The sequence below is a fragment of the Mauremys reevesii genome, linkage group 2 (genome assembly GCF_016161935.1).
Source record: "Mauremys reevesii isolate NIE-2019 linkage group 2, ASM1616193v1, whole genome shotgun sequence".
Taxonomy (NCBI): domain Eukaryota; kingdom Metazoa; phylum Chordata; order Testudines; family Geoemydidae; genus Mauremys; species Mauremys reevesii.
The window spans coordinates 84,020,208-84,046,962 of record NC_052624.1 but is presented as its reverse complement, the minus strand read 5'-3'; the positions used below and the strand labels follow the sequence as shown (position 1 = coordinate 84,046,962).

Here is a 26,755-nt window from a genome sequence, read left to right as displayed (position 1 = left end):
GCTTTATACAGTTCAGGCTGTTGATGTCCAGTCTCCAGGAACAGGTAATCACTAGTCAATGGCCCTATCCTCAGAATGGAGCTTCAATTTAAGTAATCTGCTGTGTGCTGGCAGAGATTAAAGGAACATTTCAACCTGGAAAGTTTGTTTACATGTTTTGTTTTGCTTTAAACAAATGACCCTTAAGATTATGACTGAAAAAATAGACTAAAAATTTTTTGTTTTTTGTTTACACAAAGTGCTGTTAAGTTTTGTTGATGGCCAGTTGTACTCATCTCATGAAACCAGCATGCCTACATACATTTCTGATGCACTACTCTGGGGATGAGGCAGTTCACATGCAATTCAACTTTGACAGTCCCTATAAGGCCAAGGCAGCCGTAGGGAGAGGGCAGAATCCCTCCCTACAGGAGATTTTTTTGAAAAATAGCTTATTACATTTCAGAGGCAAAGAGGATATATTCTTCAAAAATATTTTTTCTGAGCCCCAGAAATAAAAGCGTCATTCATTACAGAGATGATTCTGCAATATCCAGAGAATGACTGAACCCCAGAAGGAGGCAAGTCATCCCAACTGTCCCTAAGGTTTTAGAAGAAGCTTCTCTGACCACACTCCAAAACATCACTGATCCACTTAAACTCACCACTGTAACTCACATCCTTGTTGATACTGAGAGCAAGGACTGAACTGACACAGTGTCCTATTACTCTTACTCAAATGAAAAACTTATGATTTGCTGAATATGATTGTATTCATGTATCATTTTTGTATCTGAAGTTATGAATATTGACTATGTACCAGTCACGGAGTTTGGGGGAGACAAGGCCCTGCACCCCCAGCTTCCTGTAATTCACCGTGACTCTCAGTAGAGCAGGTTTATTAGATGACAGGAACACAGTCCAAACCAGGAGGCATAAACAGGATCCCTTAGTCAGGTCCTTCTCAGGGGTAGGGAGCTTAGACCACAACCTTGCGTCACATCTCTCCCCCCTTCGAGACTCAACTGAGCGGGGTCACTCTGTCCCATGACCTGGGGAAGTTTAGGGCCCCCTCTACGGAACAACGCATCCGCTATCATGTTGGCACTTCCCTTCACATGGACCACGTCCATATCATAATCTTGCAGGAGCACACTCCACTTCAGGAGCTTGGCGTTGGCTCCTTTCATCTGGTGTAGCCAGGTCAGGGGAGAGTGGTCGGTGTACACGACGAAGTGTCGCCCAAATAGATATGGTTATAGTTTCTTAAGGGCCCACACCATGGCCAGGCATTCCTTCTCGATGGCCATGTAGTTTTGCTCCCGGGGTAGCAACTTTTTGCTCAGGTACATGATGGGGTGTCTCTCCCCCTTTTCATCATCTTGCATTAACACCGCCCCCAGTCCTGTGTCTAAGGCGTCAGTGAACACCATAAAGGGCTTGTCAAAGTCTGGGTTTGCCAGAATTGGGCCACTGACCAGAGCCTCCTTCAGCGCCTGGAGAGCCTTCTGGCAGTCCTCGGTCCAGACCACCTTGTCTGGCCTCCTCTTCTTGCACAGCTCAATGACGAGGGCGGCTATCTATCTTCAATAGTACCCCGCCATCCCAATAAAGGCTTGGACCTGCTTTTCGGTTTGGAGATCGGGCCAGTCTTGGATCATCTCCACTTTGGCTGGTTCCGACTTTAGGCAGCCACTCCCCCACCTGATGGCCCAGATAAGCTACTTCAGCCATCCCAACCTTGCACTTCTCAGCTTTTATGGTCAGCCCCGCCTCCTGGAGTCAGTCCAGCACTTGACTAACCTGGGACACATGGTCCTCTCAGGTCTGACTAAAGACACAGATGTCATCAATACGCCACAGCAAAACTCTCCATCCCCCTTAGTAGCTGATCCACCAGGCGCTGGAAGGTAGCAGGCGCCCCTTTGAGGCCGAAAGGCAGGATCAGGAACTCAGAGCCCTAGAGGGGTGATAAAGGCCAATTTCAGCCTGGCAGCTGCATCCAGCAGCACTTGCCAGTAGCCCTTTGTAAAATCCATGGTGGTAAGGTACTGAGCTCCTCCCAGATTGTCTAGGAGCTCGTCAGGCCTGGGCATGGGGTAGGCATCAGATACAGTGATGGCACTGAGCTTCCGATAGTCCACACAGAACCCGGATCAACCAGTCCTTTTTGGGGAACAGCACCACCGGCAAGACCCAAGGGCTGGAAGATGGCTGGATCACCCCCAAAGCCAGCATGTTACTGACCTCTCTTTCCAGGTCCTGAGCAGTTTTCCCTGTGACTCAGAAGGGGGAGCATCTTATAGGTGGGTGTGATCCGGTCTCCACCTGGTGGACAGTCAGATTAGTGCATCCAGACTGGTTGGAAAACAGCTGTCGGTGCAGATGCAGCACCCCTCTGATCTCAGCTTGCTGAGTAGAGGTCAGCCGATCAGACAGGGGAATTGTTTCCTGGGAGGAGCCAGGGAATAGATCTACTAAAGGGTCATCTCCCTGCTTCTCCCAATGTCCACACACAGCCAGCACCACATTTCCCGTTATAGTATGGCTTCATCATATTGACATGGTACACCCGGCGGTGGTGTGCCCGGTTAGACAGCTCCACCACATAATTTCTTTCATTTAGCTGCTTGACAACCTTGAACTGAGCTTCCCAGGCGGCCTGTAGTTTGTTTTTCCTCACAGGGATGAGTACCATCACCTGATCCCCAGTGGCGTAGGCACAGGTCCACACTGTGCAGTCATACCAGACCTTCTGCTTCCTCTGGGCTCTGGCCAGATTCTCCCTGGCAAGGCCCATGAGCTCAGCAAGTCTTTCTTGGAAGGTCAGGACATACTCCACCACTGATTCTCTATCGGGAGTGGCCTTCCCCTCCCATTCGTCTCTCATCAGGTCTAGGGGCCCCTTACCCTCTTGCCATATAATAGTTCGAAAGGCGAAAACCGGGTAGACTCCTGGGGCACTTCCCTGTATGTGAACAGCAGGTGAGGTAAGTACTTGTCCCAATCCTGCGGGTGCTGGTCCACAAAGGTTTTCAGCATAATCTTTAACATTCTGTTGAACCTCTCCACCAGCCCATGGGACTGGGGGTGGTATGCTGAGGCCCAGTTGTGCCGGACCACACATTTCTCCCACAAGCACCGGAGCAGGGCCGACATGAAGTTGGACCTTGATCTGTCAAGACTTCCTTGGCTGAAAATGGTTAGCAGCACATCTGCCATGGTGTCTGCTTCAATGGAAGATAAGGGCGCTGCCTTGGGGTAGCGGGTGGCAAAATCTACTACCACCAGAATGTATTTCTTCCCTGACCAGGTCGTCTTGCTGAGAGGTCCCACTATGTCCATGGCCACCTTCTGGAAAGGCTCCTCTATGATGGGCAAAGGTCTCAAAGCCGCTTTCCCCTTGTCCCGAGCCTTCCCCATCCACTGACAGGGGTCACAGGATCAGCAATACTGTTGGACAGTAGTAAAGACCCCAGGCCAGTAAAAGTTCTGTAGCAGCCTCTGCCTGGTGCGCCAGATCCCCTGCGAAAGGGAGGTCATGGGCCAGGTACAGTAGCTTGCGGTGATACTTCTGGGGGACTACCAGCTGCCTCCTGCTCCTCCATGACTCCATTTCCCTTGGGGGAGCCCATTCTCAGTACAGGAACCTCTTCTCCCATAGGAACCTCTCCTGGCAACCTCTCCCCATGGTCTGTGCCTCCCTGAGGTTGGCCAGGCCCCTTAGCTTCCACAAGGAGGGAACTTTCTGCAACTCAGCGGCAGGGGAAGGAATGGGGACCTGCTCCCTCTCACCTGCTGGGTCTGAGGCCGCAGCCCCTCTGAGCCATGTCCCTGGGCACTCCCTCCCCTCCGGGATGGGGTCCTGTGCCTCAGGTAAGGTACCCTTCCCAAGGTCAGGGCGTAGTGTCCCTCAACAGCTCTGGGTCATGACCAGGGCACCCTGGGGGTTGCTTGGCCAGTCCTCTAGGTCCCCTCCCATCAACACCTCAGTGGGCAAATAGTGGTGCACCCCCATGTCCTTGGGACCCTCCTTGGCCCCCCATTTCAGATGGACCCTCGCCACAGGCACCTTGAATGGGGTCCCGCCCACCCCTGTCAGGGTCAGGTAGGTGTTGGGCACCACCCGATCTGGGGCCACCACCTTGGACCAGGCCAGCGTCACCTCCGCGCCATATCCCAGTATCCACTGACCTTCCTCCCATCCACCTCCAGGGGAACAAGGCACTCGCTCCGCAGGGACAGCCCCACGTCCACCCTGTACACGGAGAACCTTGAGTCCGGAGCATCCAGCCCTCCAGAGTAGCTGGTCTGGGGCCCTCTGCCCTCCTGAGAAGTTGCAAAGCTGTGGAGGATTCTAGCTAAAATATTGGTAATGGCTCTGGTATGACCCATTGAAGCATGCAAGGACATGTGACTAGACCATGTGGTACTGAACTCCATCTTGTGCCTGTACTTTTCCACAAACTGTGCTGAGGGCTTTGCTTGGAACAATGAGTTTCCCTCCTCATGGCAAAAGCTATAAAAGGCACTGGAAACATCTCCATTTTGCCTCTTTCCTGCTCGGATCTCTGGACTACGGACTCATACTAATGGGAGCATTCTAACCAACGGACTGAGGACCTTCCAATCATCTGAAGCAATCAGAGACTTGACTTGAGCCAGCAGTTTATGCCATCACTGCTTCAAGCCTGATCCAATAACTTTGCAATTATTGTGTGTATTTGAGTCCTTTAACCAATTTTCACTATCACTTCTTTCTTCTTATAAATAAACCTTTAGATATCAGATACTAAAGGATTGGCAATAGCATGATTATTAGGCTAGATCTGAGTTATATATTGACCTGGGTATGTGGCTGCTCCTTTGAGAGCAGAACCCCCCCTTGGCTGATGAAATTGGTTTTAAATAACCGCCCATCATTTAGTCTAGTGTCTAAGGAGGCTGCATTTCTGACTTCTTGTTAGCCAATGTGGTGAGATAGAAGTTGTTGCTGGTTTGGTATATCTTATGGAAGAATAACCACCAGTTTTGGGCTGTTCTGCCCTATTTCTTAGCAGTTTGTCCTGAATTTGGTATACTCACTGAGGCACAGTGACAATGGTATACTCATTCTGCCTATAATATAACAGCCCTCACTTACAAGGGCACCTTTTCATAATCACAGAGAAATCACTAAATAGAAATTCTGACTGACTTCACTGGGAGCAGGATCAGACTCAAGCTTTCAAAAAGTATTTTTAAAATGCTCCAACAAAGGGAAGAAATTGAGAATTGGAGAAGATGCATAACTTTTATGTAACTTTCTACACAGTTGACCTTTGTCTAAATTCCAAGGCTCTGAATGGTAGAAATAAAAGATCCTAGTTATTCTTGCCCTAAATACATAATACAAATAGAGAAAAGTTTCAGAATTGCAAGCACACTAAAATATTATATCCCTTCACATTTGAGTAGCCTTCCCATACCACAGCAAACTGAAGTCATAAAATGGCAGGAGATTGTTTCCTTAGTGAAGCTGACCTCAGTATCTGCCTCTAAGGCTGTCTACACTAGACTTTTTTTTGACAAAAGTTATTTCGATGATCAAAGAGCGCAATAATTTTAACACTACTGCATGCTCACGCTACACTCTCTCCGTTGGCAGAGTGCGTCCACATTTGGTGCTCTAGCATCGACAGTGAGAGCAGTACACTGTGGGTACCTATCCCAGAGTGCTACTTGCCACCTTCTACAGCTAGGACTTGCGGGAAGGCAGAGTGGATCGCAGCACATCATGGATGCTGAGTCAATGTCCCATGATGCATTATTTTCTGTCCCAGCATTCCACAGTCTTCTGACTTCTTTTGCAGCATTTTTCAATGGCCCCTGTTTACTGTGTGCCTGGTGTGAAAGGATGGATCCTGCACTGCTCTCTGCTGTTGTGGTCACTGTTATTAACACATCACCGATGGTAATGCAGTTCATCATGAGCTACCAATCTGACCAGGAATCAGAGTTGCCTGACCTGCTTTGTGCCATGGAAAGAAGCAACACCAGATTACTTTTGGCATTCATGGAGCAGCTGCACACAGCAGACATCGCTTTTGGGCTTGGGAAACAAGCACTGAGTGGTGGGACTGCATTGCTCTGCAGGTCTGGGATGACGATCTGTGGCTTCAGAAAGCCACCTTCCTGGAACTGTGTGTGGAGCTCACCCAGCCCTGAGGCACAAGGATACCAATGGAGAAGCACATGGAGATCACTGTGTGGAAGCTGGCAACCCCAGACTGCTACCAGTCAGTCACAAATCAGTTTGGAGTCAGGAAGTGAACTGTGGAGGCTGTGTGAACACAAGAGTGCAGGGCAATTAATCGCATTCTGCTAATCACATGACTCTCTGAAAAGTGCTTGAAACAGTGGATGGTTTTGTGGAAATGGGATTCCGTAACTGCAGCAGGGCGATAGATGGAATGCATAGTTCAATTTTGGCCCTGGACCATTTTGTGACAGAGTACATCAATAGAAACGGGTACTTCTCTATGGTATTGCAGATGCTTGTGGATCATACGGGTGTTTCACTGATATCAATGTGGGGTGGTCTGTGAAGGTGCATGATGCACACATCTTCAGGAACACTGGCCTCTACAGAAAGCTGCAAGCAGGGACTTTCTTTCCAGACCAAAGTTTACAGTGGGGAGATGTTGAAATGCCCATAGTGATCTTGGGATACGCAGCATACCCCTTACTCTCATGACTCATGAAGCCTTACAGGGAAACCTGGACAGTGGCAAGGAGTGCTTCAACAACAGGCTGAGTAGGTGCAGAATGACTGTGGAATGTGCCTTTGGCAGATTAAAAACATGCTGGTGCTGCCTTTATGCAGGTTAGATATAAGTGAGGAAAACATTCCAATGGTCATAGCTGCATGCTCCATAATCTTTGTGAGGCTAAGGGTGAAAAGTTTGCCCCCAGTGGAGCTCCGAGTCATGTCACCTGGCCGGTGATTTCAAGAAGCCTAATACAAGGGCTATTAGAGGGCACAAGGAGGAGCAATTCAAATCAAGGAGGCTTTGAGGCAACATTTTGATAATGAGCACTAGTAATCTGTTTTTTCTATACAGCAATCTGCCATGCATCATTAAACTCAGTTATCTTATTTGGCCTAGCACTTGTGATGATTCCTGACTGGGATGTGTAGTAAACAAATTATTAGAATGCATGTATATGTTACTAGCAGCAGCAATCACTACATGTAGGACACAAATAAAGACTGGCTATCTTTCAGAGAGTTTGTTTTTATTAAACACCAATTAACTCACACAAAAGGGTTGGTGGGAATGGAGGTAAGAGTGCTGAGCAGTGGAGGGTTCTCACAGCTGTGCATAAATCCAGCTATAATTCTGGAAGGTGTCTCAAGGGCTGGAGTGACAGGATATTGAGATGTTTGGGGAAGTTGCAAGGAATGTATGGGAGGAGTTTGGGGAGGGCATGGAAAACAATTCTGTAGAGGCTGAAGGGGGGGGCGAGCATGCATCTGTTCTGCCAGGAGTGTGATTAGGGACTTCAACATCTCTGTTTGCTCCTCTATCACTTTCATCATCTGCTCATGGACCTTTAGAATGCACTCCTCACTATACTTTCTATCCCGTCTTTCCATTTCTCTCAGTTCCATGGTGCTCTGTTTTTTCTGATTGGAGGATTGAGCATCCCTCTGAACATGTCCTCCTTGCTCAGTCTTGGTTGCTTCCTTATCTGGCAGAGGCGCTCCACCAGTGTGCAGGGGGTTCCCCTGAAGGCCACATCTGCAGAAGCACAAGAAAATTCACAGAAGCATGACTGTTTGTTCGCTCACAGCACTGAAACATTACAGTAAAATACACCTCTTTTAACATAGCAATCACTTTCTCTCTGTCCCTTGGCAAACACACATCTCAACGAACACCCTAAACATGGTGAGTTCAGCCTGGGTGGGCATTCAAAATGGGGCAGGGGTGTTAGTGGTGCTTTCAGGGGATCAGTTAAAGCAACTGAGGACAATATTTTAAATTCTGCCATCATTTTCCACAGGCAGAGGTCACTGAAGCCGATATCTCACTCCTGAGGGTGAGCAAGGATGCATCTACTGCATATGTCTGGGTTCAGACCCGGTCCCTATGCTGCTCGCCTGTGTGCTGCTTTGGTCCCTGCACAAGCGACTGCCGAGTGGCACAGGAAAGTTTCCTACAAACGAGGGAAGGAGCAAAGCAGCTTTCCCAAGGAACCTTCGGCATAGGATTACCAAGTACTTCCAGGAAAGTTTCCTAGAGATCTCTCTGGAGGGTTCCCGGGAAATCTCGGTGTGCATTAACACACTGTTCCACCACACTGCTTAGCTGAGCAGGTAAATGTGGAGCTCACTGAAATACAGCTAGTCTTGTAAATTTCTACCCCTTCCTTCACCCACTTCTACAATATTCAGAGCAAAGGACAGCTGTACGCCATGTAACCAAACAGCATCAACTCAAAAAGATTACTTACTCCGCTCCTGCACTATGCTTTCTGGAAACTGAATGCTGGGACTGGCTACACCCCTGTGGACTGGAAGGGAGTTCCTGACTCGCATGGTACTGGACCACCCTGCAGTGGGCTCCACAACGTCCTCCAACTCCACCTCCTTGTCCACAACTTCATCCTTGGGGTTAGGTCCACTTTCCGCTGCCTCCAGTCCCACCAGTCCACGGGGCTCTTGATGGTAGAGGTACGGTCACTGCAGAGGATGGTGTCCAGCTCCTTGTAGAAGCGGCAGCTCTTGGGTGCAGTAATGGAATGACCATTTGCCTCCCTTGCCTTCTGGTATACCTGCTTCAGTTCCTTTATCTTTGCTTTGCACTGCACCGTGTCCCAATCATAGTCCTTCTCACACAAGCCACGAGAAACCTGCCCATAAGTATTGAAGTTCCTACAGCTGGAGCAGAGCTGGGACTGGACAGCCTTCTTTTCCCATATACTCAGCAAATCAAACAATTTTGCAGTGGTCTGAGTGGGAGAGCGTTTGCCACATGGAGCTGCCATGGCCAGCTGGGAAGATGCGACATGAGCTCTCCACGCCGAGCAAACAGGAAGTGGAATTTCAAAAATTCCCAGCCTTTAAGGGGGGGAGGCACGGATGCTTGTTTACCTGGCTGCAGGGCAGCAGAGTTTGAACTGCTAACTAGAGTGGTCATGATGGGCATTGTGGGACACCTCCTGGAGGCTATTTACAGCGACAAAACGATGCGTGGTGTCTACACTGGCACTTTGTGGACAAAATTTTGTTGCAAAAAGCTCTCTCTCTCTCATCAAGGTGGTTTTATTTTGTTGGCAAAACAGGAGAGTTTTGTCATCAAAAGTGGCATTGCAGTTTGTACACCTCTACTGTTTTGGTGTCAAAAGCTGCCTTTTGTCAAAAATCTCTGTAGTGTAGACAATGCCTAAGGCCATCTCTACACTACAGCAGCAGCACTATGGTGCTGAAGCTGTGCTGCTGTAGCATAGATGCTTTCTACATCAAGAGAAAATGTTTTCTATTGATGTAGGTAATCCACCTTCCAAAGAAGCAGTAGCTATGTTGGCAGAAGACTCTTAGGGCTTGGCTACACTTGAAAATTGCAGCACTGGGAGTTACAGCGCTGGTCGTGCAGCCGTGTAGGGACAGCGCTGGTGTGTGGCCACACTGACAGCTAACAGCGCTGCAGTGTGGCCACACTTACAGCATTTCCAGCGCTGTATTGAGAGGTGCATTGTGGGCAGCTATCCCACAGAGCACCTCGTCCCATTTTGGCGCCGTGGGTTGTGGGAAGGGGACGGAAGGGTGCGGGTCATTCCGCTTCCTGTCCCAACACCCCGTGGTGCATCGCTTCACATCCCAGCAGTCACAGTTTTTCCGGCCACGTTTGGCACCATTGTGAGTCGCTTGCTGTGTTTTACTCTCTCCGGGAATCGCGATTTCTGTGGGAAATGGAGCCCGAGCTGCTGAGGACTGTGCTGATGAGTGTCGCCAGCACAACACGTTTGGCAGTTGAGCTCTTCCTTCAGCTCCAAAGTGACATTGAGGAGTCCGACGATGATATCGAGTCGCCTGCCGCGTGTGACACTACATTGCTTGTGGCATTCACGGAAATGCTCAGCACCGTGGAACGCCGCTTTTGGGCTCGGGAAACAAGCACTGAGTGGTGGGATCACATCGTCATGGAAGTCTGGGATGACGAGCAGTGGCTGCAGAACTTTCGCATGAGAAAAGCCACTTTCATGGGACTGTGTGCTGAGCTCGCCCCCACCCTGCGGCGCAAGGATACAAGATTCAGAGCTGTCCAGATGGTGGAAAAGCGGGTGGCTATTGCAATCTGGAAGCTGGCAACTCCAGACAGTTACCGGTCGGTCGGGAACCAGTCTGAAGTGGGAAAGTCGACCGTTGGAATCGTGTTGATGCAAGTTTGCAGGGCCATTAATCGCATCCTGCTAAGAAGAACCGTGACTCTGGGGAACGTGCAGGACATTGTGGATGGCTTTGCAGAAATGGGTTTCCCTAACTGTGGAGGGGCGATAGATGGGACGCATATTCCTATTCTGGCACCCCCCCACCTAGCATCCGAGTATGTTAATCGGAAGGGGCATTTCTCTATGGTTCTTCAGGCGCTTGTGGATCACCGTGGGCATATCATTGACATTTACACAGGCTGGCCTGGAAAGGTGCATGATGCACGCATCTTTCGGAACAGTGGCCTGTTCAGGAAGATGCAGGCAGGGACTTTTTTCCCCAGACAGGAAGATCACAGTAGGGGACGTCGAAATGCCCATTGTGATCCTTGGAGACCCCGCTTACCCATTACTGCCTTGGCTCACGAAACCCTATACAGGGAAGCTTGACAGGAGCAAGGACCGGTTCAACTACAGGCTGAGCCGGTGCCAAATGACTGTGGAGTGTGCTTTTGGCCGTTTAAAAGCGCGCTGGAGGTCCCTGTATGGGAAGCTAGACTTGGGGGAAAGCAGCATCCCCGCAGTTATATCCGCTTGCTGTACCCTCCATAATATTTGTGAAGGGAAGGGTGAAACATTCAGTGAGGCATGGACCACCGAGGTTCAAGTCCTGGAGGCTGAATATGCACAGCCAGAGAGCAGGGCTAATAGAGAGGCCCAGCACAGGGCTACAAGGATTAGGGATGCCTTGAGGGAAGAATTTGAGGCTGAAAGCCAACAGTAATGTTTGCTGCCTTGCATGGGAGTGAAGTGCAGTGGTTACACTGTTATTCTATTATCCCTAAAATGATTTGCAGTGCCTGTTTCTTTACTGGGCTACGGTATCTTTCACTATCTGCAATAATAAAGACTGTTTTCAAAGCCAAGAATTCTTTTATTGAAAATAAAAAAACTTCCTTGACAGACAGACACACAACATTTCAGGAACATAAGAGGGCAGGGGGGGGGTTGGTGAACTGTACAGTCACAAGTTTGCATATGTCCTGTCTGGAGTGCTGTGCAATGACTGCTGCACTTCAGGGTGCATATACTGCATGGTGATGGGGGTTGAGCGCAGAGGGTAAGGGTTGTAGTTCTCAGGGCTGGTTGGTGAACGTACATGTGTTGGAGGTGGTGGTAAGAACCTGGATGCTGGGGAAGGGGGGTTTGAGCTGACATTGGGGCACAAGGGAAAAAGCTTTGGGATGGGGGGGGGCGGGGGAGTAGCACGGTAGTGCTCTGCTTGCATGGCTACGAGTGACTCGATAGAGTCCGCTTGGCGCGACAGGATGCTTAGCAGCTGCTCTGTGCTTTCCCTCTGGCGGATCCTGCTTTCCCTCTGGCGGATCCTGCTTTCCTTTTCTCTCCAGTCCTGCAGGTTTTTACTCTCTCTAGCAGAGTGATCAATAACTGTTTTCAGCATGTCTTCCTTGGTTTTTCGCGGCTTTTTCCTCAGATTTTGTAGTCGCTGTGCAGTGGCGAAGCTTGGCAGTCCAGCAGTCAAGGTCACTTTTGGAAGGCAAAAATGGCAACAGTTAACAGGGTAGCATTGTTCATTATCTCATCCAGACAGTAATTCCCACACACTGAAGGAGTTTACAGTCTTCACTTTAGCATACTTTTCCCATACCAAATAAGAGCACACATAACACAACAGGAGCCACAAAATGGTTAGTAAGGGGTACTGAGATTGCTTCAGAGCTGTGCAGGGGTTTCTGTGCGTTGGGGACAGCAAACAGCTACAGGGGGGATCTGCACTAAACAGTCTCCCAACATTTTCCACAAGAGTTACTCCTGGAAGATATCTCGCTGCTGCGGGTCACCAGGGAAGAGCGGGAAGGTCTTCTACAGCAATGCGGATTCCGCCCTGGCCCCTATGCAGCTTGCCTGTGTGCAGCAATGGCCTTCCCACCCGTCGCGGTACAGTGGCGCAGACGCGTTAGCCTGACTGGGACAAGGACCACAGTGGCTCTCCCTATAAACCTGCGCAGGCACATTGCCCACGCTCTGGCTGAAACTTTTGAGGAGATTACTGCAGCCGATTACCGGGACGTGATAGACCACATCAATGAGCTATTCCACATCTAGGCATGCATGCATGCAGCCCTAACCCCCCCTCCTCTCCCGAAACATTTCCACCCTGAAAATAAAAGCCGCTTACCGGTAACCCGCTCCTCTGCTTGTCCTTCAGCAACTGCTGGCTGCTGCTGCTGCGATTGGCTACCTTCCTCCTGGCTTGAGAAGAGCTCCTGGCTGCATGCCTCCTGGGACTCTGGGGTGTCTTCCCCCATCCCAGTAGCTTCACTCGCGGTTTCCTCCACCCCCGCCTCCTCCTCCTCCTGCTGCTCCTGTCCCCCACCCTGCTCAGAAGTGTCCAATGTGGTCCTCGGATTGGCAGTGGGGTCACCCCCAAGTATCACGTCCATCTCCCTGTAAAAACGGCAGGTCGTGGGGGCAGCGCCGGAGCGGCGGTTTCCCTCGCGGGCTTTGTAATAGGCACTCCGCAGCTCCTTTACTTTAACCCTGCATTGCAGCGCGTCCCGCTCATGGCCCCTATCCAGCATGGACCTTGATACCTGCCCAAAGATATCATAATTCCTACGGCTGGAGCGCAGCTGGGACTGCACAGCTTCCTCCCCCCAAACACTAATGAGGTCCAGCAACTCGCCATTGCTCCATGCTGGGGCTCGTTTGCCGCGTGGAGGCATGGTCACCTGGAAAGATTAACTGATTGCACTCCACACCTGGCTGCAGCAAACAGGAAGGGGATTTTTAAAATTCCCAGGGCATTTAAAGGGCGGGTCACCTGAGGCCAGAGCAGTAGAGTGCAAACTGATGAGCAGAGTGGCTGAACAGGAATTCTGGGATATCTCCTTATTCCCTGGAGGCCAATTACAGCGCTGGTGTGTGTCCACACCTGATGAGCAGCGCTGGATCACCAGCGCTGCATTCGCTACACCCCAACCAGACCAGGTGTTCAGCCAGCGCTGCAGCCAGGGAGTTGCAGCGCTGGATGTGCCTTGCAGGTGTGGACGGTGACTAATTGCAGCACTGGAAAGCCTCCACCAGCGCTGCAATTTTCAAGTGTAGCCAAGCCCTAAGTCAATCTAGCTGCATCTATAGTGGGGTTAGGTCCATTTAACTACATCACACAGTGCACAAACTTTTCACAGTACTGACTGATGTTGCTGAGTCAAGCTACTTTTCAGGTGTAAAGCAGACCTTAGGGACAAAAGCCTGGAATACTGAATGAGTTTAGCAATTATGCAGAGCGGCTGATGGCTGCTTAGTGATTTAGATTTTCAGGATAGAACTGGTTAACCAGTTTATCGCTAATCAAATCCAAGAGAAAAAAAATACAATTTGTTGTTTAAGGCTGAAACAGGATAGGAAAAAAAATGCTGGGGCAGGAAATACTTTTCCAAATCAAGAAGCACCTTTTCACGGAAATTCAGAAAGTGATATTTAAAGCCTTGTGTACTCCCACACAGTTTTTTCCTAAAGGCAAGTGTACTGTAGACAATGATGGGAGGCAACATAACCACAGGAGGCGTCAGGGTGACAATATTAAACAAGTTGCACCCTGAATCTTAAAAATTGTTCAAAAAATTCAAAAAGTAATATAAATTCAAAGTGTGGCTCTTGACAACTGTTGGGTTACTCTACTGTAAGGCAGAAGGAAACAAAAACTGTCCTTCGTAAATGTTGGTTCTTATCTGTGTCTTGATTGTGCTTTTACCTTTCCTTGTGTTCCAAAGAAAGGATGGAGGAATCTGACTTTAGCCCCTCTCCAGTAATGGCTAGAAGTACATAAAGTCTGCTGGGAGCAATATTGTCTAGAATCAGGAAATGCCCTACAAGTAGAGCTCCAATAAGCATACTGAAAACCTGTGTTTTCTTTTGAAGGGATTATGCTGATCTAACATTGTTAATCAACCCCTGAGAAACCATACCCATGAAGTAAGTTAGCTCTCAGAGCAGCATTCAGTATTTAAATTATAACAGCATGTTATTCAAGTGAGCTGTCTTCCTCATAGGAGCACCTTCACGTGTCCCAATAAGGTGACTGTAGGTTAAGGTCAAACTCCATGTATAAAATGATACATTTTATTCCAGATTTAGGGTTAGATACCACAGCCACTGAAATGTGGAAGCCACTGAAATAATTTTGTTATTGATTTAAAATTCTGGCAGAGAAGAGAGAGAGAGAGAGCGCATATATAAACTCACACACTTACTATGCATATATTCTTCTAATATATTCCCCCCCAAAACAAAACATAAATCATATCTTTAAGGCACATATCTAATGGCAAAAAATTTAGTCCAAATGTACAAAAACACTCAACTGTTTTGTAGTTCTTTAAATCAAAGATACATCTTAATGGGCTATCCTTCCCCAAATAAAACAAACAAGGAATCTACCAAAAATGAATCATAAATTACAGATCTGTTTTAATTTTGAATTGTCAATTCTATTTCAGCTTTTAAAATGAGATATTATTCTCTTAAATTATAAGAAAACATCAATGATTTCCCATTTTACAGTATTTGGTTTGATTTTAGCAACAGTAATTTTTTAATGGTTTTGAATCTTTTTAGATTCAGACGATTAAACTGAAAAGTCTCACAAACTACAATTAACAATTTTGATCATGTAATAGTCAAGCAAGGGTTCTATGACTCTAGGCCCTCTCTTGCATCTGTTATCAGATTCCATTAGTTTGATTTTCTATTCTCACCAATAATGATAAATTGAGTAGACTAAAATTAAAAACTTGTGTACACCTGAATCTGGATTTCAAATATTTGAAGATATTCCCATTGACCATTCAAGAAACTTTATAAGTACAAAATGAATACTTTCATGGCATCCAGTTTCAGAAGCAATCTACACTAGAATGCTGTTCACAGGGACTATATAATAACCAAATTCCAAGGATCAAAAATAGTCTAATATAATGTCAACTTCTGCTGCATGAAAACATTCTATATGCACATTCTCTCACATTCATAGCAATTTACAATACTGAGCGATGGATCAGAGAGCAGGCTTTGTTCTTCATAAACTATAAATAAAATATTTCACTCTTAAAAAAAGAACTTTTAAAAATATGACTAAGCTCCAACTTTGCATGAGTTTAAAACAGGAAAGCTGGGTTACATCACTATTTCAGATGACAACTGGAAAAATCAGTGTATGTACTCTCAGAACAGGGAAATTAATTTTAAATAGGAAATAAAAAGGTTATTAGAAAAACAGATGTGGCATTTTGCTAGAGAATGAAATTAGGAATCTATCAGAAATATGTATTGTAAGGAATGCACATGAACTGAGTGGCTGGCTAATTGGCTGAAAGAGCTCTAAGCAGAATCATTATGAAAAAAACTCACAAATTATGAAATCCATCTCACTCAACTCTTTGTCATCTTCCTTTTCTGTATCCAAAAACTCTCATGAACAAGGACAGAATTACTGTACATCTAGTTAACAAGTTATACCAAGTTATGGACTTTTAACTCACAAAGCACCTGAAAGACTGCTAATATTCACCATTTAAGTGATCTAAGATTACCATTCAAAACAACATTGCTATAATTCTGAAATTAGTGTTGCTTTCCTAGACCAAGCTAAAAGAGCAGCTATATATCAGTGGAAATCTGACTCTGGCTCTCATTTTAAAAAAACAAGTTTCCACATTTAGCAGCCCTACCTTATCTCAGACTAACTTTAAAGGCACCTCTGTAGCCCTAATTTACTTCCCTTTTACTATTTTGCAGGGAACATCATTGTTTCACCATTATATCAACACCTGGTGTTAACTGGTCAACATAATTTCTTGCTCATTCGATTTAACATCAAACTATTGAAATTATGCAGATCTGAAAGAAAGTGGGGAAACAAAAGCCTTGTTATAATCCTTATAAAGTGAATGGTCCATGTAAAAGTGTTCCCACAGTGAATATTTGAAAATCAAAAACAATATATTCCATTCATTAACAGGTCTTTTTCATTAGCCTTCAAATTAAAAGTATGGGGCTGCCCAACAACTAGGACTCAAATTAGAACAACAAGAGGGCTTATCTAGCATCATTAACTTGATTTCACCTGTGAACTACATTGCCTGTTTACTTTCCAAATTGCAAGTTTGTTGGAATGAGACTCCAAAAAAACTTTTAATTAGAACCTCTACCACCAGCAAAGAGGGAAAATTGCTTATGACAGCCTTCAAAGAAAGTCTATAATTGAATCTCAAAAACAACAAGGAGTCCAGTGGCACCTTAAAGACTAACTGATTTATTTGGGCATAAGCTTTTGTGGGTAAAAGACCCACTTCTTCAGATGCATGGAGTGAAAATTACAGATGCAGGCATTATTATACTATATATCTATATAACTATAATTACATATATAGTTATATCTATATAATTATACTATATTAATAATGCCTGCATCTGTAATTTTCACTCCATGCATCTGAAGAAGCGGGTCTTTTACCCATGAAAGCTTATGCCCAAATAAATCAGTTAGTCTTTAAGATGCCACTGGACTCCTCGTTGTTTTTGTGGATACAGACAAACACGGCTACCCCCTGATATTTGAATCTCAGTAGCTAGAAGGCATCTACTTACACAATATTGACATTGTATAAATGAATGTGTTTTATTTTCAAAAACTTAGTTTTCCCTACATTTAGAAGATGAGTTGTGCCTATTTTAGACTTATTTGGAAGCACTCCATCAATGCAGCTCCTCTGTTGGAATTGATAATGGAAACACCAGTGTAGACAGGACACTTTTTTTTGGAGGGCGAAATGGAAGGGGTGCACACCGAATATTGCTCTCCTCAGTACTACATAAAATGGCGGTAAAAGTGTCAGCAATCATCTGAAGTCCATCTGGTGGTGGTGTAATGGAGATTTCCAGATCAAACCTAGCATAAAGACGGCCTCCACAATTAACTGTCTTCCTCCCAGAAACAAAACTGATTACACAGAAGAAAGTGTAGTGCAGCCAAAGGAAATCTCCCTTTTTATTTCCCAATAGGTTTTTATGTTTTGTTTCTTTTAAATGAATACACATTTAAAATGTACAGACTAGTAGCAAGGTTGGAGAGAAGGAAGAAAGGATGGAAATGCTTGCGTGTGGAGGAAAAGGAAATAAACCTTTCACAAAAGTTATCACTAACTAAAAGCCCTCTACAGAATCAAAGGCAACAACACACAAGATACATCTACACCTTTCTTCTTCCTAGAGCTCCTCCTATCATTTATATTTTTCACACGTATGAGGACACAACACGATTATAGACTGCCTCTGTGCATATACCACATTTGAGTAAACCTGTACAGATCTCTGGTTATACAACCTGCTGCCTCAGAAGACAAGAGTATCCCCAAGTCTATCAAAGCATGGCAGAGCTCTGGTCCCCTTCAACAGGAAGCAACCACTGTGAAACAACTGAGGCTCAGGATCCCCTCCAGGAGTCAGTGGAAACACACGTCATATGCATACCTCCCTCCTCAAACACAGAGATACATACCACAGCGCACACACCCCTCCCAGGACATAAACATACCCCCATTCCCTTCCCTCCTACTCACTCACCTCATCCCCGTCTCACTCACCCCTGCCTCCTCCCATCACCCCTCAGCCTTCCCCCCCACACCGCACCCCTCCCCCAACACCCCTCAGCCTTCCCTCCCGCACCGCACCCCTCCCCCCAACACCCCTCAGCCTTCCCTCCCGCACCGCACCCTCCCCCAATCCCCTCAGCCTTCCCCCCGTACTCCTCCCCCCCCCACTGCACCCCTCCCCCCAACACCCCTCAGCCCGCCCCCCTAACAGCGCTTAGCCTTCCCCCCAGCTAGGGCGCTCGAGTCGCGGGGGGGGGGGGGGAACACGACACTCACCATGGCAAACGCGCTGCGGCGGGGCCGGTTGTCCTGGTGACAAGGAGCCCAGAGCAGCCACTGCCAGGTGCAGGGTCTGCGCGCGCAGCCGAACCGAGGGGGCGAGACTAGTGGGGCACGTGACTGGGAACACCCCTGCTGATTCGGCTCATCCTCTTCACGTGACCTGAACGGGCGGAGAGGGGTGGGGTCGGGGTGTCGCGTGCACATATCAGAGGTCACGTATTCGCGGGGAGGCGGAGCTCGAGGAAGTTGGGCGGGGCGGGAGAGGAGACGCGGGGAGGGGGGCGAACACTCTGGTGGCAGCAGCGCCCCCTAGAGGCCCGAGGGGGCTGCGCTTCTCTGCGACTAGCCACTGCGGGAGGGCACGTGCCACGTCTCGTAGGCGCCAGGCACATGAGATGCGGGAGCCCCAGAGGCCAGCGCACAGGCTGGTTCTCGCTGCCCTCGTTAGCCTGGCGCCTTGTGACCATGTAATCCTCCAGCAAAGAAGTTTAACAGCAGAGGGCCCGTTGCGAACTCCCTTGTGCCTCGCCAGGCTTCCCAGGCGCCTGCCCTGCAAGGGTTTCCGCTCTCGGGATTTGAAAGAGCCCCTCCAATAAGCAGTGCAGGGGTCTCCCCCAAGATAGGAAAGGTGGGGATCAGGGGGAGGTAATATATATTCATTGGACCAACTTCTGTTGGCAAAAGATAAAGAGAGAGAAGCTTTTGAGCCAAAGATATTACCTCATGGTCCTCACCTACCCTCAGCAATTTAAGATGGCTCAAGGGTTAAGTAATGACAGGATACTGTGGGTACTCTGTGCATAAAACTAGCATTAAAGCCCATGATAACTTTCCCATAGGACCTTTGCAACTTACATCCATTTGGGGTCCTTGCTGGCATATTGCCAGGGCCTAAAGTCTGAAATCTGGGCCCTGGTCTACACTACGAGTTTAGGTCGAATTTAGCAGCATTCGATCAATTTAACCCTGCACTTGTCCACACGACAAAGCCATTTTTGTCGACTTAAAGGGCTCTTAAAATTGATTTTGATACTCCTCCCCGACGAGGGGATTAGTGCTGAAATTGACCTTGCTGGGTCGAATTTGGGGTAGTGTGGACCCAATTCAATGGTATTGGCTTCAGGGAGCTATTCCAGAGTGCTCCATTGTGACCGCTCTGGACAGCACTCTCAACTCCGATGCACTGGCCAGGTAGACAGGAAAAGCTCCACAAATTTTTTAATTTAATTTCTTGTTTGGCCAGCATGGCAAGCTGATCAGCACAGGTGACCATGCAGAGTTCATCAGCACAGGTGACCATGGAGTCCCAGAATCACAAAAGAGCTCCAGCATGGACTGAACGGGAGGTACTGGATCTGATTGCTGTATGGGGAGATGAATCCGTGCTATCCGAATTCTGTTCCAAAAGACGAAATGCTGGAATAGTTGAAAAAATCTCCAAGGGCATGAAGGACAGAGGTTATAACAGCAGTGTTGCGTTAAACTTAAGTAGCTCAGGCAAGCCTACCAAAGAACCAGAGAGGCAAACGGCCGCTCCGGGTCAGCGCCCCAGACATGTCGCTTCTATGATGAGCTTCATGCCATTCTAGGAGGTGCCCCAACAACTACCTCACCCCTGTGCTTCCCTCCTTCCCCACCTCTCCCAGGCTACCTTGGCTGTTATCCCCCCATTTATGTGATGAATTAATAAAGAATGCATGAATTTGAAACAACAATGACTTTATTACTTCTGTAAGTGGAGATCAAAGGGGGGAGGGGAGGGCGGTTGGCTTACAGGGAAGTAGAGTGAACCAAGGGGGCGAATTTTCATTGAGGAGAAACAAACAGAACTTTCACACTGTAGCCTGGCCAGTCATTAAACTGGTTTTCAAAGCTTCTCTGATGCACAGCATGCCCTGCTGTGCTCTTCTAACCGCCCTGGTGTCTGGCTGCATGTAACTAGCAGCCAGGCGATTTGCCTCAACCTCCCACCCGCCATAAACGTCTCCCCCTTACTCTTATAGATATTGTGGAGCACACAGCAAGCAGTAATAACGATGGGAATATTGGTTTCGCTAAGGTCTAACCGAGTCAGTAAACTGTGGTGTTCAGGCAGACAATGAGAATGTACAAATGAGTGCTCAAAAGGGGTGAAGCACTTTTAGTCGCCTATCTTCTTGACATACCGAGTGAAACATCAGCCTCTGGAGGTGACAGTGACAGCTGTTCAAGTGCCCCTAAAACTCTACAGATATTTTCAAAACTTTTGTATACATTCCTAGATTTTAAATCCAGGAGAGGTCATTGTGACCATCTGTCTGGACCTCCTGCACACCACAGCCATGCGGGGGGCGGGGGGGAAATCCCTGCTTCTTTTAGCTACAGTTACTCCTAAAATGGCAGTGCCAGATATGGCAGCTTGTAGCAACTAATGCTGAATCAATACAGTAACAGTGAGGGTCAATAGGAGTGTGTCAGGATACCAGGACATAGGCAGTCTGACCTAGTTGTTAGAGGCAAAGCTCAGAACCCTAGTCACAGCCCAAATTCTAGACTCAAGGGTCAAGACCAAGTATGAGCTAGGAATTGGAACTGAAGATCACAACCAGAGTCAGAGAAGGCAAGACCAGTCCTGATTCAGAGGCAGGAGTGAGACTGGGAAAGGACTGAAACAAGGCTGAGTGCAGGGCTTAGAGTGAGACAAGCATCCAGAGGTATGTGCATTGTGCAGCAAGCCAGCTATCGCTGCTGCTAGGCTAAGAACCAGTTTGCTAGCTTCCTTACCCAATCAAGCAGATCAGTTCATCAGGGAGCTTAGTTGACTTGTTAGACCATCAGGAGACTGAGCAGGTGCAGCTGCGGGGCCTTACTCCTGACAGGGTATCTGAAGAGGAATCATGGTTTAGTATCATATATTACACAGCAAACAAAATGGCAGATTTTATTAGGGATATATCAAGTTTGGTTTGGGCCCTGGGCCTACTGCCAATTCCAAGGGGTAGAGTTAAGGTTTTGTTGGGGTAGTGAGGGAGACATTACCTTTAACTCTGTAGCTCCCAGTTTTCAGAGTTTGAGTTAGGAAATAAAGAGTTAAGGTCAAACTGTTTCAGAGGTTTAAGTATTGGTGCATTTCACATTCTGGAAGAGTTGAGCCACTGCCAGTTAAGCTTAACTCTGCATTAATTAAGTTTTTTAAGGAATGCATTTATAATAAAAATTTAAAGAATTTAATCAGTTACCATACTTTAACATCTACAGTAATCATTCACTCAAATATAATGGAGCACCATAGTTTGGCAAGTATTTCCTGTGTGCTAGATCTTGACAAACTATGGTCCTAGTCTTGCAAACACTCACACAACTGGTTTTCCTTACATACCTGAGTAGTCCCATTAAGTAGAGAAGTCAGGAGTCACTTGAGATTTACAGTAGCATAACTGAAATCAGAATTTGCCTTCTGTGTATTTTATATAGATTTGTTACCTTCATTATTGTGTTTCAAAGCACATTTTTATTAGCTGTGTGGTTTTGACAGGAGATCACAGCTCAAGTGTTTTTAGTTTAATTTCTCATTTAAATAATGGGTGTTGAAATTTCTATCATATTCACCATCAGAAAATACCTGTTTGAGAAAATTAGTCTGGTGAAAGTTTGAAAAAAAAATTAATTATGTGACTGCCAAGGACACAGCGCATATATTTATCCACTGCCACATATATCTATCTGCAGTGCACAATATAGACCAACTTTCCATACAATGCAGACTTGTGGTGTCTATTTAACCACATACTGCATACACCATAGTTTAATATATTTGACTTAGAGATATATTTAAGACATTAAGTCAAAATCTGAAGAATGAGCAACTTCTGAAATAAGATTCATGTGCTTTGAAATAAAAAAGAAAGTTCACAAGTAGCAATAGTATTTTATTACCTGATTTCATCTTCCGCTCAGTTCAAAGTAGATTTTTATAAAGCTTACAATTTATATTGTACTGAGTTATATCCACATGTTTGGCTTATGTAAAAATTATAAAACATATAGGATATGATACCTTCTACAAAATGTCAAAAAAAACTTATGTTTTATAATTTTTACATAAACCAAACGTGGATATAACTCAGTACAATATAAATTGTAAGCTTTATAAAAATCTACTTTGAACTGGGCAGAATATTAAATCAGGTAATAAAATACTATTGCCACATGTGAACTTTTTTTATTATTATTACTCATTCTAACTATTCATACAGTTTAATACATTTAGCTTTAGTTTAGCTGAAATGGTCTGTGGTAGTTTCCATCAGTTTTACTTCTTGAAAATGTTGAAATTTAATTTTCTTCCCCTTATCTTATCAACTGGGGTCATATCATCATGGAAGCATCCACCATCATTGCATGTCTGAGGAAGCACTAAACTCCACTTACCTACTATCTAGTTTGATGCAATCCATCCATCATTTCCTCAGCGTCTCCATTCTATCCTTTCCTGCCATACTATCTTCACCAGGTCACCTTCATTCCTCCTCTGCATGTGTCCAAACCCACAAAGTAATGCTTCCTGGATTTGTCAGCCACATCTTAGACTTGGATTTCCATCCTAATACTTTCAGTTAGAAACCTGTGTCCTCATGTAAGTCCTCTTATGGCATGAAGACATCCCATCTCAAACATCTGTAGGTATTGAATCTGCCATCTCTTTATCGCTCAGGCTTCTGCACCATACAGCTTTGCGAGGCACACCATTGTTCTATACAGTTGGGCTTTTAGGCTCAGTGGCATATGCTTGTCTTCCACAACCCCTGAGATGTTATTCCATACACTTCCACCACTCCCTAATCTAGACTATAGTTCATATTCAAGTTTGCTGTCTTCTGTCCACTGAATTGTATACTTTTTCTACATCTATAAAAGTCTAGAAACTATCCTGTTGGTAGTCTAGCCACTTCTCTATCCCTTACTAATTACAAACATGGCATCTATGGTTCCTCATCCCTTCCTAAAACTGATTGTTCTTATTCAAGGAGCGATTCCACCATTTTTCTAATTCTATTGTCCATGATACGTTCCAGTATATTCATCCCATGCAACAATATCTTTATCCCTCAATATCTTTGCATTGATGGATGCTTCCCTCCTTATGTACTGGGACCAGGATAGATTTGCACCAGTCTTCAGGAATTTTCTTGTCTCATTATATGGCTTTAACCACTCTACTCATTGGGTATGTCTACACTACGGGATTATTCCGATTTTACAGAAACCGATTTTTGGAAACAGATTGTATAAAGTCGAGGGCACGCAGCAACACTAAGCACATTAATTCGGCAGTGTGCGTCCATGTACCGAGGCTAGCGTCGACTTCTGGAGCGTTGCACTTTGGCTAGCTATCCCATAGCTATCCTATAGTTCCCGCAGTCTCCCCCACCCATTGGAATTCTGGGTTGAGATCCCAATGCCTGATGGGGCCAAAAATTTGTCACGGGTGGTTATGGGCAAATGTCATCAGTCAATCCTCCCTCCGTGAAAGCAACGGCAGACAATCATTTCGCGCCCTTTTCCCTGTATTGCCCGGGCAGATGCCATAGCACGGCAACCATGGAGCCCGTTCAGCCTTTTTTCACTGTAACACCGTATGTCTACTGGATGCTGCTGACAGACGCAGTACTGCAGTGCTACACAGCAGCATCCCCTTGCCTTTTGAAAGTTAGCAAAGACGGTTACCAGCCCTACTGTACCATCTGCTGCTTTGCAAGTTGACAAAGATGGTTAACAGTCATACTGTACCGTCTGCTGCTGTCATGGGTGCTCCTGGCTGGTCTCGGTGAGGTCGGTCGGGGGCGCCTGGACAAAAATGGGAATGACTCCCCAGGTCATTCTCGTCTTTAAGTTTTGTCTAATAGAGAGTCAGTCCTGCCTAGAATATCAGGCAAGCCGACTAAAGAACCAGAGAGGCAAACGGCCGCTCCAGGTCAGAGCCTCAGACATTCCGCAGAAGTGATGAGCTGCATGCCATTCTAGGGGGTGCCCCCCTGCAGTGCTGAAGCCAGGATCCCGGATGCCACTTCCCCATGGAAGCCAGGAATGGCAGGGGAGCCCCTGCGCCCCCCCATCCCGGGCTGAAGCAGGGAGCAACATAGGGCTGAAGCCCTGAGTCCATGCGCTCCCTGCGGTTAGAAACCCTGAGCCCATGGGTAGAGTTGGGGGGGGCACAAGGCTGTTACTGTTGCCTCGCCAAACTGCAGTGCCTTACCCAGAGGGGGGCACTCCTGTGGCAGCTCACCCCGCCTCCTCTCTCCCAGTCTCTCTTAGGCCCTGCCCTCTGGCCAGGTCATAGATGGGAACATAAGAACGGCCATACTGGGTACCTCCAGCCCAGTATTCTGTCTTCCGACAGTGGCCAATGCCAGGTGCCCCAGAGCGAATGAACAGAACAGGTAATCATCAAATGATCCATTCCCTGTTGCCCATTCCCAGCTTCTGGCAAACAGAGGTTAGGGACACCATCCCTGCCTATCCTGGCTAATAGCCATTGATGGACCTATCCTCCATTAATTTAGCTAGTTCTTTTTTTAACCTGGATATCCAGTCAGGCTGGAATAGAATGGCCAGACAGATAAGGGATGGTATGATGTATTTTCATATGACCACAAACCAAAAGAGAGTTATTAGGTCTTATTTTAAGCACACCAGTCGTGGCTGTATCCCTTTCGGCAAGTATTCATCAGTAATTTAGAAACACATGTTCCAGTAAAATATCTGGTTAAGCAGTACCTCAGCTACAGAGATAATATAATTTCTATTTATAATAAAGTATGAATTATTTATTATATATTTACTCAAATGGATTGCATACATAGCTAAAATACTTTGTCATGTTATATTTTTAACATTCAGAAAAATCACTCATTGTCATATTTTAAGTGTATTTTACATATTCCCAAATATGTGAAACATAACATGTACATACAGTATATGGAAAAAATATATTAGTTTTCCAAATAAATGGTCTCAGCCACAAATCTAATTTTAGAGATCTCAGCTCGTGATGACATCTGCACTATTAGATTCATGTCTGGAAATCACATATTGGCCAGGTTCTCAGTTGCGGAAATAAAAAAGCTTGGGAAAACTCTCTCTCACACACACACATGCACACATGACTTTGTGATTCAACCTTCCCCCACTCTTTAGTACAACAATTATAAAATGCTGATGTTCTAAAAGGTTGTGCAAAGTCCAATATAATTTGCAAATTCAGTATTTTACTTATGGAAAAAAATACATTATAATATTTTAACCATCTCCTCAGCAGCAATGTGGCATCATTGCACTGTCCTGGAAATCCAATAGTAGTAAAAGTTTCCTGCATACTTCTACCTCTGGAGCCAAAATTGACCAAATATTTTTTAGGACCCAAAGAAATTAAAGCTCTTTAGGTTGTTGTTTTTTCTTCTTCTTCTTCTTTTGTCATATGAGTAAGGAACTTTTTTTCTTTATTTTTTAAATAAACATTTTAATTTGGAAAGGATCCTAACTAATTCTATCACCAACCAATGTACCAAGGCAATGTCTCTGAAAGGAACAGGGAAAGGGAGTAGGGGTGGTAACATTTAGCAAGTGGCAGGTGGTTTGGTGTGGAGTAGGCCCAGTGTTGATTGTATGGCAGGTACAGATTGCTCCTGCTTGCTACACCTGACCTAAACCCACCTTTTGCCTTAGCAAAGGGAAGGAGTTAGACTGTTATACAGGACACATACATGTGCTCTGTTCCCAAAGTGTTCTGTAGTGTTTGTGAGAGCAGAATTGTTGTGTTGGTGTATAGTCCAAAGAGAGCAGAGATAAGGTTATGTGGCAAGGGTGGTGGGTACCTTAACTGTATTTCCTGGTTTTCAGACGTTTAAGTTTAGCCACTCTCCATGTTCTGGAAGATCATGATGCACCACCAGGCAACCTTAACTCTGTGTTAACAAAGATTTAGGGCATTTAATTTCCTTGTTTTTTTAAACAAATAATTTCTCAGTACTCCCATGTACCACAGCCCTGTTCTTCCCTCCACTATCTCTGCCTCCTTGGCAATGATTACCCCAGGCACAGAATGCACAGAATTCACAGTTAGTCCCTTCACTTCTTCTTAGCATATACACAACGGGCCTCAGGTGGCACATGACCAGGATTCATCACCGAATTTGGTCTGCTGGTTGGATCATTAGCTTCCCTGGCTCGGGTCAGGTACTGAGAGGGAGTGCGACATGAAGGCTGATCCATACCCCCACCTCTTCACTGTTTCTGTGTCATCTCATCAACTCCTGTCTCTAGGTCTGTCCAGCCCAGCCTGGCTATCCCTCCTCCCCCTCTGATGGAGAGGCAGGCATCAGCATGGGACCAGCAGGTTTGGGATAGCTGGGGAGAGGGTGCAG

General features: G+C 46.3%; 1 protein-coding gene across 11 annotated transcripts in view; it reads right to left on the bottom strand.

The window, feature by feature from the left end:
• Window positions 1-18,524, bottom strand: part of FBXL2 (F-box and leucine rich repeat protein 2) — a 160,985-nt gene extending 142,461 nt beyond the window's left edge. For all 11 annotated transcript variants that reach the window (XR_005594259.1, XR_005594258.1, XR_005594260.1 and 8 more), the window contains exon 1: window positions 18,348-18,524. Coding sequence is in view for 3 of the 11 variants with exons in the window: in XM_039525430.1 (XP_039381364.1) it covers window positions 18,348-18,350 (3 nt within the window). In the remaining 8 variants the exon portion in view is untranslated. The remainder of the gene's footprint in view (window positions 1-18,347) is intronic.
• Window positions 18,525-26,755: the final 8,231 nt, after the last annotated feature.